General features: G+C 45.0%; 1 protein-coding gene across 1 annotated transcript in view; it reads left to right on the top strand.

The window, feature by feature from the left end:
• LOC143923894 (rac GTPase-activating protein 1-like) overlaps positions 1 to 15,792 on the top strand; it is a 168,098-nt gene that overhangs the window by 76,286 nt on the left and 76,020 nt on the right. The window contains exon 8 of the mRNA XM_077447838.1: positions 13,372 to 13,501. Coding sequence (XP_077303964.1) covers positions 13,372 to 13,501 — 130 coding nt within the window. The remainder of the gene's footprint in view (positions 1 to 13,371; positions 13,502 to 15,792) is intronic.

Below are 15,792 nucleotides of genomic sequence, written 5' to 3' on the forward strand. Positions count from 1 at the left end.
CACAACACAGGGTTAAAATATTTTATTGCACAGCTCCGGGGGTCTTCCGTCTTCGGGGGTCTTCTCGCCGGACTCCTCCGCTATCTTCTTGTAGCTAATTTGCTAGCGGAGGAGCCCGGCTTTCTTCCTCGCCGCCGGCCTCTTCTTCCGACTTCGGGGGTCTTGTCCCCCTCTTCAGTTCTTCTGCCGGGCCACCGCGCCTTCTTATAGCTCTTTTACAGGCGGTGGCTCGGTCTTCTGTCACCACCGCCGCCGCCCGTTCTTCTTCTTCTCCAGGAGATGTTGACTCGACGATCTCTCTGGCTGGAATGCCAGGGACGCGCTGCGCTGCCACTTATATAGGGACAATGGGGCGGTGTCGCATGGGTTGATGTCACATGGGTTGGTCACATGGGTTGATGTCACATGGTGACCCCGCCCCCTTACGATGTCACAGTCCCGGAGGATGCTGGGACTGTCGCCATGTGACCAACCCATGTGACACCGCCCCATTGTCCCTATATAAGTGGCAGCGCAGCGAGTCCCTGGCATTGCGGCCGGAGAGATCGTCGAGTCAACATCTCCTGGAGAAGAAGAAGAAGAAGAAGAACGGGCGGCGGAGACAGAAGACCGGGCCACCGCCTGTAAAAGAGCTATAAGAAGGCGCGGTGGCCCGGCAGAAGAACCGAAGAGGGGGACAAGACCCCCGAAGTCGGAAGAAGAGGCCGGCGGCGAGGAAGAAAGCCGGGCTCCTCCGCTAGCAAAAGAGCTACAAGAAGATAGCGGAGGAGTCCGGCGAGAAGACCCCCGAAGACGGAAGACCCCCAGGGCTGTGCAATAAAATATTTTAACCCTGTGTTGTTTTTTTTGTACTTTTTTTCACAGGTGAATGGGTAGGGGTACATTGTACCCCATACTCATTCACATAGGGTGGGGGGCCGGTATCCGGGGGCCACCTTATTAAAGGGGGCTCCTGGATTCCGATAAGCCCCCCGCCCGCAGACCCCGACAACCAACGGCCAGGGTTGTCGGGAAGAGGCCCTTGTCCTCATCAACATGGGGACAAGGTGCTTTGGGGTGGGGGGGCGCACGCCCCCCCTCCCCCAAGGCACCCCCCCATGTTGAGGGCACGCGGCCTGGTACGGCTCAGGAGGGGGGGGCCGCCCGCTCGTCCCCACCCCCTTTCCTGGCCGGCCGGGTAGCGTGCTCGGATAAGGGTCTGGTGTGGATCTGGGGGGGGACCCCCACGCCGTTTTTTTTTTGGCATAGGGGGTTCCCCTTGGAATCCATACCAGACCTAAGGGCCTGGTATGCTCTCGGAGGGGGAACCCACGTCAAATTTTTTTTCAGAAATTTGGCGTGGAGTTCCCCCTTCAGAGCTCATTCTCTGATTGGCCACGGCAAAAGTCGTCTGGCCTGGGGAAACCTTTCTGGCTGTGAAAGCTTTTTTTCCATTCATTCAGCTAAATGCATGAACATTCTCAACAAAGTAGAAACTAGAAAGCCTTTATGCGGTGACTCACCTCCTGCCTCACTGTCTTGCAGCTCCGCTCGGGCTGAGGAACGGAGCTGCCGACGTCACTTCCGGGTTTCGTGAAGCAGCCGAAAGCCGGAAGTGACCTGCCTGTCTAAGAATGACAATGCTCCCGCCCGTAGAATCACAGTGATTTTTACGGGCGGAAGCTAGTCGGCGTTCTGCAGTGCGCCGCAAGGCGGGTTTTTAACCCACAAATGAAGCGCCATGGATGCAATCTTGTGATTGCATCGACGTGGCGCTTCTCATAGTGCACTGTGACCGGCGCCACAGTACACTATGTTAAATTGTTAAATTACATTATTATTTTTTTTTTAAATGTCTTAACCACTTCCCACCCGGCCGATGCATATATACGGCCGGGTGGGAGCCGTCTACTCCTGATAGGACGTTCAGGAACGTCATTCAGGAGTAGCGGGATCGTGTCACCCGGACACGGCACATCTCAGATCGGCAGGAGGGCTCTGTGATTGGCCCTCCTGATCACATGACGGCCGTGTCCAATCACGGCCGTCATGTGATGTAAACAAACAGCCGGTTGCTAGGCAATCGGCTCTCCTCTCCTCACACGGAAGTCACCGCTGAGGAGAGGAGAGCAGAACGCTGCAGCCGGCTGATGATCAGTGAGTATGGGCTGCTTTTTACAGCTTTTTACTCACTGATCATCAGTGTAGTGTAAACACACAACACACCACACAGTACAAACACAGTCCCCACATATGTCCCCAAAACACACATGTCCCCAAAACATACATGTCCCCAAATAATAAAAACACATGTCCCTAATAATAAAAACATGTCCCCCACATATGTCCCACTAAAATCACATGTCCTAATGTTTATCTGCACACATATGTACGTGATCACCTGCACACATATGTACATGATCATTTGCGTACATATGTCCGTGATCACACAAACCAATTATTATACACTTAACGGAATTTTTTTTACCAAAAACATGTAGCGGAATACATTTTGGCTTAAATTTATGACAAAATTTGATTTTATTGGATTTCTTTTCAAATAGAAAAAAGAAAATATTGTTTTTTTTTCCAAATTTCCGCTATTTTTGCGCTTATATCGCAAAAAAAAAAAACGGAGTCGTGAATAAATAACACCAAAATAAAGCTCTATTTGTGCGAACAAAATGATAACAATTTCATTTGGGTACAGTGTAGCATGACCGCGCAATTGTCACTGAAAGCGCTAGAGCGCTGAAAGCTGAAAATTGGGCTGGGAAGGAAGGGGGTGAAAGTGCCCTGTATTGTAGTGGTTAAAGGGCCCGTTTTTTTTTTTTTTTTTTTTACTTTTTTTTTATTTTTTTTTTTTTACACCTAGGGGGAGGGGGGCGGCGCCCGGGCGCCCCCTATGGGCGGGCCGCCACTGGCCTTAACCCTCTTGAGCATGGAGTTCACCAGAGCTTCACAGGTCGCCACTGGAGTCCTCTTCCACACCCAAATGCCAACATCACGGAACTGGTTGATGTTGGAGACTTTTTGCTCATCCACCTTCCATTTGAGGATGCCCCACAAATGCTCAATAGGGTTTAGGTCTGGAGACATGCTTGGCCAGTCCATCACCTTTACCCTCAGCTTCTTTAGCAAGGCAGTGGTCATCTTGGAGGCGTGTTTGAGGACTTTATGTTGGAATACTGCCCTGCCGTCCAGTCTCCGAAGGGAGGGGATCATGCTCTGCTTCAGTATGTCACAGTACATGTTGCCCAGGCACACCCTGTGTGCACACCTACGGAAACAAAATATGTACTACTGACAGGGGATCCGCTTTTATTCATGCATATAAAACCGTAAAAATATAGCGAAACTGTTTGCTGTAACCGATTTTATAAAGTGTGAGCTGGAGTATGGCTATAATTTGTTAGTCATGGGGGAGTGTGTGAGATTTACTAGCAGATTTAGACTAACAATACTGCTGTCTGCTGTGCCCCGTGCTCTTTGATCTAGGGTGGGGGCACTCCAATACAGGAGGGGGGTTACTGGCCATATCACCAGGTGAAAACAGAGTGAAAAAGAAAAATAATGTGGCCATCATATCTGGGTAAGCTGTAATATATTATGGTTTGTTTGAAAAAAAGGATTTATGGGGAAAAGATCAAAGGGATTCATACATGGAACATCATAACCATGATTTTGCCTTTAGGTCCCCCTACAAAATGATGGACTGTCTTGATACCAAGTTTATATAAAAATTACAAATATTTATTATTGAGTATAAAAAACTTTTTTTAGAGAAAGAAGAAATTTTTGTACATATATAGAAAAATACATATTATGGCTATAACATAGACAACATTTGTTACGACAGTATTTTGTGTCCAATACGGTCTTTGGTTTCTCTACTAGTTTCGCGACTATTCTGTCGCTTCTTCAGGAGACCTTGTTTGTCTACAACGAGATTTATCACAAATTATTTAACAGAAAACAACAACGATTATTTAAAGATATTAGATGTATTTTTTACAATCAGTTAGGAAAGGAAATAATATAAACACGGAGTATGCGGCTCACCACCATGCAGTTATCGAGAGGCACATGAAGTTCGGGTAGTCCCTGCCAGATCGGGCATTGACCACCCTTTTGGCGGGCACGGGGGGTTCAGCTACAAAACAGTAACATAGAATTTCAAGTAATGAATGTGCAAGGTATAGGCTGCTTATTCATCTTGAGCATAATTATTTTTCTTATAATGTAGCTATAGAAAAATTCACATACCGGTATAGCCAGAATTTTAAAAAAAAGGAAAGCAGCATAAGTAAAGGTGCAACAGCATAAAAATTCCGATGGACGTTGAGGCTTCAGTACAGGTATCGTTATGCCGGGGAAAACCCGGATGGACAGATCCAATACGGAATAGATATTGTGCCTAATTCAGAAGGGAGACCCACGTTGCTGTTCGTTTAATGTGAGTGTGTCATGCTGATCTAGTAAAGACATCATTTAGTCAGCTCGGTACAGTTTTACCACAGCAGGATCATTTCAGATTGTAAGGTATATAAGGGATCTATTTACCAGAAAACAGCATACCTCCTGTAGCTTCTCAGTCCAAGCAGCGGTTTTTAATATGGAGACTTCCCATCCTGTGTTTGGTCTGCTGTAAAGGAACGCCATACTGGCGCACCTTTAACCCCCAACCCGGCGGCGTCACAGGCACGGCGCGGGTGCCGAGCTATGACGTCGCTGGGTCCGCCGCTCCTACTGCGCATGTGCCATTGTGTGGCAATGCGCGTCAGCCCTGATCACCGAGGAAACCCTCGGCGAATAATTGCTGAAGCGGACCCGACGCCGCCCATAACATGGGGGCCTATCAGGGCCGCCGGAGAGGCGCATGCCCGCCCCTGGGAGTCTCCTCCCATACTTCATGCCTCGCAACAGCACGGTCCTGAGCATTACACACTTCGTTTCACAAGTTAGTTTTAAATTAATAAAAAGAGAACATAAGCAGATTAGTATAGCGATTACATTGGCAACATTTTATTGCATATTGTTTAAAGAGAGATTTTAAAACGTGAAACCTTATGGATCGAACGTTTAGACGCTCTGGTTCCGCCAGGTCTGAACGAAACAAAAACATACAAGTACTTTCTCAAATGAAGAGAAAAGAGTTAAAAACTTTTCTTTTCTTCTTCCATCCATAGCGTTCCGCCATTTCTGGTTCCCCAGATTGCCCAATCTCCTGGTTCATCTGGCACCCTAGAGACTCCACCTTTTTCTCTGACACCGCTACTAATAATCCTTCGGTGCTAGCTATTATAATACTATAGTGACAAGCGGTTCGCATTGTCCTAAACACTCTAATCTATGTAGTCATTTATCTAATGATGACCCTATATTTCTTCTTTTGCAGACTAAATGAACGTACTGGTGAGACTATGCATGTTTAAACAATATGCAATAAAATGTTGCCAATGTAATCGCTATACTAATCTGCTTATGTTCTCTTTTTATTAATTTAAAACTAACTTGTGAAACGAAGTGTGTAATGCTCAGGACCGTGCTGTTGCGAGGCATGAAGTATGGGAGGAGACTCCCAGGGGCGGGCATGCACCTCTCCGGCGGCCCTGATAGGCCCCCATGTTATGGGCGGCGTCGGGTCCGCTTCAGCAATTATTCGCCGAGGGTTTCCTCGGTGATCAGGGCTGACGCGCATTGCCACACAATGGCATATGCGCAGTAGGAGCGGCGGACCCAGCGACGTCATAGCTCGGCACCCGCGCCGTGCCTGTGACGCCGCCGGGTTGGGGGTTAAAGGTGCGCCAGTATGGCGTTCCTTTACAGCAGACCAAACACAGGATGGGAAGTCTCCATATTAAAAACCGCTGCTTGGACTGAGAAGCTACAGGAGGTATGCTGTTTTCTGGTAAATAGATCCCTTATATACCTTACAATCTGAAATGATCCTGCTGTGGTAAAACTGTACCGAGCTGACTAAATGATGTCTTTACTAGATCAGCATGACACACTCACATTAAACGAACAGCAACGTGGGTCTCCCTTCTGAATTAGGCACAATATCTATTCCGTATTGGATCTGTCCATCCGGGTTTTCCCCGGCATAACGATACCTGTACTGAAGCCTCAACGTCCATCGGAATTTTTATGCTGTTGCACCTTTACTTATGCTGCTTTCCTTTTTTTAAAAATTCTGGCTATACCGGTATGTGAATTTTTCTATAGCTACATTATAAGAAAAATAATTATGCTCAAGATGAATAAGCAGCCTATACCTTGCACATTCATTACTTGAAATTCTATGTTACTGTTTTGTAGCTGAACCCCCCGTGCCCGCCAAAAGGGTGGTCAATGCCCGATCTGGCAGGGACTACCCGAACTTCATGTGCCTCTCGATAACTGCATGGTGGTGAGCCGCATACTCCGTGTTTATATTATTTCCTTTCCTAACTGATTGTAAAAAATACATCTAATATCTTTAAATAATCGTTGTTGTTTTCTGTTAAATAATTTGTGATAAATCTCGTTGTAGACAAACAAGGTCTCCTGAAGAAGCGACAGAATAGTCGCGAAACTAGTAGAGAAACCAAAGACCGTATTGGACACAAAATACTGTCGTAACAAATGTTGTCTATGTTATAGCCATAATATGTATTTTTCTATATATGTACAAAAATTTCTTCTTTCTCTAAAAAAAAGTTTTTTATACTCAATAATAAATATTTGTAATTTTTATATAAACTTGGTATCAAGACAGTCCATCATTTTGTAGGGGGACCTAAAGGCAAAATCATGGTTATGATGTTCCATGTATGAATCCCTTTGATCTTTTCCCCATAAATCCTTTTTTTCAAACTATATACTAGGATGAGGATACCATATACTGTTTTTTTCTTATAAATCAAGGCACAATAGCATAACTATATTATGGTTTGTGGTTTAATAGTAGTGTATGTGTGGATTATTTTTGGAGCACAAACTCTGGAAAAGCAGGACGTTTATAAATGTACCAGGGGATTCAAATCCATAGAGATGAGTTATGATTAAGGCCGTGTAGGCTGAAACACGTCAACTGACTGTATTTGCATATGGTACATTGTGGTTTCCTAAATAAAAACAAGATTTTAGTCGACGTGTTTCAGCCTACATGGCCTTAATCATAACTATGAATAAGACCATGTATGCTAAAACATGTCAACTGACGTACATATTTATGGTTTTGTTAAAAGGGCAAGCTCTTAGAGCGACATTGGTTGTGCGGGTCATCTCTATAAATTATTACTCTCCAATCTGCGACTGTGGATCAAGCACCCGTGAGCTCAATTGAGCACTAAACAGTGGCGGCCCATCCATTACGGTCCACTAAACTACATGCAGGACGCTGGATGCATGGATTCCAATGAGGGGGTGGGGATAGATATATATATATAATATATTTCACACTTGATTAGAGCCAGATGCTCTGGAGGCTCTAATAGGCTTCAAAATAGGGTGGGCACAGTGTTGTGTGACAATAACGAATGAGTATTCGCTTCTCTCACTGATCCTCCTCCCGGCCATTAGGTAGCGGGTCGTGAGACCCATCACCCGATTGGCTGAAAGGACAGGCGATCCTTTTGGAGGCCTAGAAGGAGGAGGAGAGAGGTAAAGCACAGAGGAATCCACCATGATGCAGAGGGGGGGGGGAGGCACCCGTAGGAGAGCTTCCCGCCTGGAACCGAGGGGGTAAGTGCGTGGCTGGATGAATGATCCCCCCCCCCCCTCCCGTGATACCCCAGGGGGTGCGGGCATCTTGAACCGAGTGGAAGCAGGGGGTGCCACCGGCCGACTGAAGGGTGCTGTTTGCCGCCCCCCCCCCCCCCCAAAAAAAAAACACCAGCTGCCACTGCTGCTAAATAAGGTAATAGTACTGGACTTTGTGTCACCAAGGGGTTAAAGATGGTGGTTAGAGTCAAAGATCAGAGAAATAAATGTCACCACTGGCAGATATAAGAACAACCGAATACAAAAATTTGCAAGAAAGGGAAAAAAAATGTGTTTCAGTAATTGCTGTATAAGACAAGTCATCCGGAGGTGGAGTATCCCTTTAAACTCCCTGTCCTCCCTGATTCTGGAGCTGTGAACATTGGCACCGGTGGAGCGGAGAAAGGATAAAGAAGTGATGGTGTTTGTTGTAATCCCCTATTACAGGTCAGTAAGCCGGGGTTCCTGAGATAAAAGGATTGGACCTGTATCGTGCGACTTGTCGCTGACGCTGATTGGTTTTCCCATCCGTTTAGAATGCGGCTTTAATGGGAGTAAATAGATTTCTGTAACAGAAGAGTGAAAAAAAAAAAGTGATGAAATGTGTTTTGAAAGACGAAAAAATTGATTCCAGACTTCAAAGCAATTCAGCGCCTCTGCGTCCGATAATGTCTTTAAAAGGAGCACCTCTCCAGCGTTCGGTGTAATGCAATTGAGATGCTGGACGGCGGCTTTCCCCAATACAGAGATTCTGGTCTAATTCACCGTATTCGGGATTAACTTGTATTTATGTGGATTGAGCAACATTGCTTAGTTTTTACAAATGTGGACCTTCTGCACAGGGCTACTGCTAGAAATTACAAGGCCCTGTACAGCCTACCTAAACCTAATTATATTTATTCTTACATTTTTTATTTTTTTTCCCCAAATTATTATTTTACAATACTTTTATTTTTTTCTATATTTTTTTTTTTACAATGCTAATAGGACGAGGGGGGGGGGGCTTGTATAAAATATCCCTGACATCTCACCTTTTGAGACAGAGAAAGGAATTGAGCACACAGATTTCTTCAATTCCTTTCTCAGCTGCACTGAAGATGAATGAGCGGGAGACAGAGGTTCCTGTTCATTCATAAACTGCAGCATAGTAAACACAATTTACTATGCTCAGTTATGGAGACAGGTGTGATCAGTACTGATTTTGCCAATATAGAAAAGGAAGGGACCAGTAAATGACAGTGGGTGGAAAATGATTTGATCCCCTTCAGATTTTGTACGTGTGCCCACTTACAAAGAAATGAAGGGTCCATCATTTTTATCATAGGTGTATTTTAAATAGAGGCAGAAAAATCCAGAAAAAAACCCTATGCAAATGTTATAAATTGAGTTGCAGTTCAGTGAATAAAATAAGTATTTGATCCCCAAGCAAAACATGACTTAGTACTTGGTGGAGAAACCCTTGTTGGCAAGCACAGAGGTAAGACGTTTCTTATAGTTGTCTACCAGGTTTGTACACATCTCCAGGAGGTATTTTGGTCCACTCTTTACAGATCTTCTCTAAATCCTTAAGGTTTCTTGGATGTCGCTTGGCAACTTGAAGTTTCAGCTCCCTTCATAAATTAAGGATTTAGGATTAGGATTAAGGTCTGAACACTGGCTAGGCCACTTTGTGACCTTAATGTGCCTCTTCTTGAGCCACTCCTTTGTTGCCTTGGCGGTAATGTTTTGGGTCATTGTCATGCTGGAAGACCCATCCAGCACCCATCTTCAGTGTTCTGGATGAGGGAAGAAGGTTCTCATCCAAGATTTTAAAATACATGGCCCCATCCATTGGCCCCTCAATTAAGCAAAGTTGGCCTGTACCTTTTAACAGAGAAACCACACCAAAGTATTATGTTTCCACCTTCTGCTTGACTGTAGAGATGGTGTTCTTAAGGTCATAGTCAGCATTTTTCTATCGTCTACCCAGTCACCTCTGACATCAAGCATTTTCCTTCACACAACTGCCACTCACTGGATATTTTCTTTTTTTCGGACCATTCTCTGTAAACCCAAGAGATGCTTGTGTGTGAAAATCCCAGTAGATCAGCGTTTTTGGAAATACTCAGACCAGCCCGTCTGGCACCAACAACCATGCCACATTCAAAGTCAATTAAATCCCCTTTCCCATTCTGCTGCTTGGTTGGAACTTGAACTTCAGCAAGTCGTCTTCAGCATCTCTAGATAACTGAATGCATGGAGTTGCTGCAATGTGATTGGCTGATTAGCAATTTGTGTTACCAAGCAATTGAACAGGTGTACCTAATGAAGTGGCTGGTGTGTGTGTGAGATATAGAATATATATAAATTTCTCACACACACAAGCTCGCAAAAGTGAGTACACCCCAGACAACACTGGAGAAATGACACTTTGCTACAATGTAAAGTAGTGAGTGTACAGCTTGTATAACAGTGTAAATTTGCTGTCCTCTCAAAATAACTCAACACACAGCCATTAATGTCTAAACTGCTGGCAAAAAAGTGAGTACACCCCTAAGTGAAAATGTCCAAATTAGGCCCAATTAGCCATTTTCCCTTCCCAGTGTCATGTGACTCGTTAGTGTTACAAGGTCTTAGGTGTGTTACATTTGGTGTGATCGCTCTCTCTAACTGGTCACTGGAAATTCAACATGGCACCTCATTGCAAAGAACTCCTCTGAGGATCTGAAAAATTAATTGTTGCTCTACATAAAGATGGCCTAGACCAGTGGTCATCCACCCTGTCCTCAGGGCCCACTAACAGGCCAGGTTTTATGTATTACCTTGGAGATGCATACTAGAATACTACAATCAATGAGCAGCAAATGATATCACCTGTGATGTATTTCAATTATCTTGAAAACCTGGCCTGTTAATAGGCCCTGAGGACAGGGTGGATGACCACTGGCCTATGCAATAAGATTGCCAATGCTCTGAAACTGAGCTGCAGCACAGCTGTGGCCAAGACCATTCAGCAGTTTAACAGGACAGGTTCCACTCAGAACAGGCTTCGTCATGGCCGTCCAAAGAAGTTGAGTGCATGTGCTCAGCGTCATATCCAGAGGTTGTCTTTGAGAAATAGATGTATCATTGCTGCGGAGGTTGAGGGAGTGGGGGGGGGGGGGGTTAGCCTGTCGGTGCTCGGACCATACGCTGCACACTGCATCAAATTGGTCTGCATGGCTGTCGTCCCAGAAAGAAGCCTCTTCTAAAGATGATCCACAAGAAAGCCCGCAAACAGTTTGCTGAAGACAAGCAGACTAAGGAAATTGATTACTGGAACCATGTCCTGTGGTCTGATGAGATCAAGATGAAGTATTTGGTTCAGATGATGTCAAGCGTGTATGGGTGGTAAAGTCTCTGCTTTAGCTTGAAGGCCAGAGATATTCGACACGGCTGCCATATGCCCACGACCGCCTGGAGCTGGCCGAAATTCTTTGTTAGGAACTAAATACCAACTTAGTCAGAAGACTACTCGCCCCCTTGGCCGTAGAGGGTGCCCTGTTGGGAAAATCCATCCTCAGTTGAGACAAGCAATTCAGAAGGTATTGCAAGAAAAGGCCCCCGCCGAAGGAGTGGGGAGGTTGGTTGTGGCGATTGGAAACTCAAAGGGTGCTGCAGCCTGGAGAGAGAAAGCCTTTCTTAAAGCCACTGTCAAGTTGTCCTGGGACCAACCGGGTGTGTATGTGGTGATAGAAGCTGACCCCACAGGGAAGGAAATTGGGCTAGAGTTCCAGAAATTATAACTCGAGCACTGTTCAAGAGTGTGCTAGTTACCCGATCAGCCTAAAGCTTCGAATGGTGATCGGGAAAGTGAGTGCTGCTACCCCGGTAGAGAAGAATGAGACGGGCCAAATGGGAGATAGAAGAAACACCACTACTCCCTGCCCAAGACTCCGAACCCCCCCCCCCCCCTCCCCCGTTTTGGGAGCGAAGGATCAAAGCTCAGATCGGTGGAAGAAGATTGACTTTGATGTGGGCTGTTCTAAGAGTGCTCAACATCGTGTCCACTTGACTGAGGATAAGCCATTTTCGAGAGCAGGCAAGAAGAGTCCCCTTATGTGATTTGAAAGACCTTCGGAAACGATTAACTGAACTAAATAGGTCAGGAGTGATTTAAAGAATCCCGAAGCCCTTGCGATTCCCCGATCGTGGTGGCGAGAGAGGTGTATCAATTTATCAAACCTTGAATCAAAGAACTATCCCTGATCAATACACCACCCCTCACATAGAATAAGCATTGCAGTGTTTATCCGGGGCAAAATGGTTCAGTGTGATGGACCTGAGTGGGTAATCCCAAATCCCTATGCACCCAGAAGACCGGGAGAAGACTGCCTTTATTAGCCCACTGAGATTCTTTGAGTTTGATCGGATGCCTCAGGGACTGACCGGAGCCCCTGCCACGTTCCAACGACTTATGGAGAATACAGTGGGTGATATGAACCTGATAGAAGTACTGGTTTACCTTGATGAGCATGAGGCCTGATTGCAGAAGGTTTTCCAGCGATTACACAGAGGGGTTGAAGTTGTCCTCGGAGAAGTGCCGGGAAATATGAAAGGGTACTAAATAAGTAACCAAAATGGGACTTTTAAGGCATGGAAACAATGGAGAAGCAACCAAAAGGAAAATATATATTTACATAATATTTATTGAAAATAATTCATAACACAATGTTAAACATGCGAAAAAATTATTTTGTACAGTGAGCCCTTGTGGGTCTACGCATTTTGCCATGAGGCTTCTTCGGGACACAAACAAGGTTCAGAACGTAACGTATACAAGAAAATCTCACTATCTTAAAGGGATTAGGCCTCCTGTACAAGTTTATAGTAGCCAGAAAGTTTCCAATAAAACACGGTGTATTTGTGGCAAATATAATTTAGCCTTGAGGCAATCCTACAACAGGGGCAGAAGTGCAGCTTCTATTCAATGGTAGAAATGACCACCAAAACAATGCTGGGATAACCAGGATTCAAAGGAGAAAATGCAGACCTTTAAATAAAGCTAGTGGCATATAATATAGCCCAAACCAGCGTGTACTATGTGGAAGTTGGACAAAATGAACGTGCCCCTGGGAGACAGCCGGGGGCTGGTATTGGGGTGTTTGTTTTAAGAATTTGAAGGGAAGCTCCGCCCAGTGGCGTATGTGAGTCGCAGCCTTACTGCTCCTGAGAAGTATTATCTGGTGGACTGGGCTGTAGTGGACAAACTTTGAGATTACCTGTATGGAGTCACCTTTTGTGTTGAAAATTGATTTTTCACGCTCACGCGCGCTCTCTCTCTCTCTCATCCCCTCGCTCCCATCCTCTCCCTCTCCCCCTCTCCCCATTTAATTCACCATGAAATGACCCGGGGGTGGGGGTGGGGGGGGGCACGTTATAATTTACCTGGATACAAGAAGTAGCTGTGATATGTACTATTTTACCGTCCATCACAAAGGTGTTAATGGTAAATAGTGCAGTGTATATATTTGATTTTTTTTATACTATGGACGGTATCCCTCTTTGCTTGTTTACATTATTACAAATGGATGTGCAATATAAAGAAAAGATCATACATATTTATTAAAAATGTCTCCATCATGCCCTTTTTATTGGTTGTTCCTTATAATCTACATTTATTTGCAGATCAAAGAAGCCGTGATGGCAAAAACAACAATGTTGATCTCAGACGGGGGTCCCATCCAAGCCACCTCCTGCATGGAGTCTGTGCCGCGCCGCCGATCCCGGAAGAGCCGTCCTCTGTCCTCACTGTTTGGTATTTCGGATATCTTGAAGTGCTTTTACTGTACTGTACGTTTTTATTATTTGTGGCTCCCAAGACCTCATTCACAGTGGTGTCGCCACATTTAGCAGCAGAAGTCATCTGGGAAGTATAATCCTCTCTTCAGCTTCCCAGATCACTTTTACCCATTTTTATTTTTATTTTTATTTTTTTTAGGCCCCATTCACACAGGGCGCAGACATGTCTTCTAATCAGGGCCCAGCAGGCAGATGCACAGCTGCTGGTAAAAAAAAAAAAAAAAAAAGGCCCTGAATGGGAGACGCATGTCTGCACCCCGTGTGAATGGGCCCTTGGATGTTTCTACTTTAACCTGTGTCAGCCCCCATAACCCATGCGGGTGGCAAAAGGGTAGGCTTTAACACCCACTCACTGCATAGATACATCACTGGGCAGCCAATGTTTCTGTGGTAAGGGAATGCCCCCAGCACAGAGGCCAAGCTGTCAGACATCTCTTGGTCCCTACTAACAATCGGTAGCCAGCAAAATGGCTCCCAATCATGTGACCACCATGAGAGTCAATCAGTCATTATCTGATGACAGACCCTTCCTGTGCCCTGGGCATTCAGAACCTTTTGGGACAATGAGGTGGGTGGGAAGGGATTAAAGCAGGTGACCCAGACGTGGGGGCCCCCTTACCAAAAGAAGGGGCATTATGGCCGCTATGTGCAGCTTGGTTGGGAGAAATGGACAGGATATTTGGCGTTGACTCCCCCCCCCCCCCCCCTTTTTTTTTTCTTTTTTTTGTTAAGTTGAACTTGACCTTTAATGTAAAACATCTTTTTATATTAGGAACTTTAAAATACAACACCCCAGAACTACAATAACTAAAACAAACCAAAAATATGATAAGTACAAAAGAATATAGCAAAACATAGGATATTCTATGAAGGTAAAATGGTTCATAGTTGCATAGTACATAGTAGGCGAGGTTGAAAAAGTCCATCAAGTCCAACCTATGTGTGTGATTTTATGTCAGTATTACACTGTGTATATATCTGTATGTTGTGGTCATTCAGTGTTTCAATGTGCTTATCTAATAGTTATTTGAAATTATCGATGCTCTCTGCTGAAACCACCACCTGTGGAAGGGAATTCCACATCCTAACCACTCTCTACGCAGTTTAAAGGGATTGTAAAGTGAAATTGTATTTATTTATTTAACCACTTGCAGACCGGACCATTTTGCTGGTCAAAGACCAGACCACTTTTTGCGATTCGGCACTGCGTCGCTTTAACTGATAATTGCGCGGTCGTGCGACGTGGCTCCCAAACAAAATTGACGTCCTTTTTTCCCCACAAATAGAGCTTTCTTTTGGTGGTATTTGATCACCCCTCCGGTTTTTATTTTTTGCGCTATAACCAAAAATAGAGCGACAATTTTGAAAAAAACGCATTATTTTTTACTTTTTGTTATAATAAATATCCCCCAAAAATATATAAAAAAATATTTTTTTCCCTCAGTTTAGGCCGATACGTATTCTTCTACATATTTTTGGTAAAAAAAAATCGCAATAAGCGATTGGTTTGCGCAAAAGTTATAGCGTTTACAAAATAGGGATAGTTTTATAGCATTTTTATTAATAATTTTTTATTATTTTTTACTAGTAATGGCGGCGATCAGCGATTTTTTTTTTTTTTTTTTTTATTTTTTTTATTGTGACTGCGACATTGTGGGGGACCCATCGGACATTTTTGACACATTTTTGGGACTATTGTCATTTATACAGTAATCACTGCTATATAAATGCAGTGATTCCTGTGTAAATGACACTGGCAGTGAAAGGGTTAACTAGTGGGTGGCAGTGTAGGGGTTAAGTGTTCCTAGGGGTGTGTTACTAACTGTGGGGGGGTTGGGCTTTCATTTAGTGAACACTGATCTCTGCTCCAATCACATGGAGCAGAGATCAGCATCACTAGTTGCTAGGCAGAATGGAGAAATGTTGTTTACACAGTATTTCCTCCATTCGGCCGCTCCGTGAGACGATCGCAGGGATGCCCGCGGCGATCGAGTCCGCGGGTCCCACGACCGGACTCACGGGGGTCCTGACCAGCGCGGGAGCGCGCCGCCGGCGGCGCGCTCCCGGTGGCAGGGCGGCATTGAATATTGGACGTACCTGTACGCCAATATGCCTGCCCGTGCCATTCTGTCGACGTACATCGTCGTGCGCTGGTCGGGAAGTGGTTAAAATAACAAACATGTTATACTTCCACTGTGCAGCTCGTTTTGCACAGAGTGGCCCCGAACCTGCTCTTCTGGGGTCCCT

The sequence above is a fragment of the Lithobates pipiens genome, unplaced genomic scaffold (assembly GCF_037356315.1).
Source record: "Lithobates pipiens isolate NorthernLeopardFrog02 unplaced genomic scaffold, aLitPip1_a1.2 Scaffold_22, whole genome shotgun sequence".
NCBI lineage: Eukaryota > Metazoa > Chordata > Amphibia > Anura > Ranidae > Lithobates > Lithobates pipiens.